This window comes from Buceros rhinoceros, unplaced genomic scaffold, assembly GCF_000710305.1.
Source record: "Buceros rhinoceros silvestris isolate BGI_N320 unplaced genomic scaffold, ASM71030v1 scaffold25379, whole genome shotgun sequence".
In the NCBI taxonomy this organism is placed as follows: domain Eukaryota; kingdom Metazoa; phylum Chordata; class Aves; order Bucerotiformes; family Bucerotidae; genus Buceros; species Buceros rhinoceros.
The window spans coordinates 3,301-3,969 of record NW_010430094.1 but is presented as its reverse complement, the minus strand read 5'-3'; the positions used below and the strand labels follow the sequence as shown (position 1 = coordinate 3,969).

Here is a 669-nt window from a genome sequence, read left to right as displayed (position 1 = left end):
GTGGCTGTAGGAACTGAGGCTCCAGGTTGGAGGAACTGAGGAACTGGAGCCCTGGGCTGGTGGAACCGAGGAACGGGGCGGATGTAGATGGGGGAGCTGAAGGGGTCACGGGCAAGAGCGAGGAGTGGGCCCCTCCCTTTCCCCCGCCCCAGAAGACTTCTGGGGTCATGTGTCCGTCCATATCTCACATTGCTGCTAACGATCCGGGTCACCACCCCCTTTTTTTCTTCTCCCACCCTGGGCACTGGTGGGACTGGGAAGGAACAGGGGAAAGGGGGTGGCGGGGCGGACCCTCGTGCTGCCGCCCTCTGCTTTGGCAGGTGACGCCCGGCGCCATGTGTTCTCCAGCTGCTCCTGGGACTTTCCGGGCAGGAACATGGGTGGGCTACAGGCCAGTAGGACATGACCAACCCCATCATCATCCTCCTCCTCCCATCTCGCTTCTGCCACCAGAGCCCGGCTTTGTCGCCACCGTGGCCGCTGGGCGTAGGGTGGCACGTGGACCTCTGCAAGACCTCGTGTGCTGATGCCCTTGGATTGTCCCTCGGACTCCTGGAGATCCCAGTCCCACCCAGTGTCCTTCCCCCCCCACCCCAACCTTCTCATAGGGTCCCCGTAGCGCTGCTGGGGTGGGGTGGGAGGTGTGCACTCTGCACGCTCATTACAGGA

The 669-nt window shown here is 63.4% G+C and overlaps 1 protein-coding gene across 1 annotated transcript in view; it reads left to right on the top strand.

Annotated features, from left to right (window-relative positions):
- LOC104499409 (zinc finger protein 768-like) overlaps positions 1-406 on the top strand; it is a gene marked incomplete at its 5' end in the record, with an annotated part of 1,283 nt that extends 877 nt beyond the window's left edge. The window contains 1 exon segment of the mRNA XM_010142914.1: positions 321-406. Within this exon segment, the coding sequence (XP_010141216.1) occupies positions 321-406 (86 nt within the window).
- Positions 407-669: the final 263 nt, after the last annotated feature.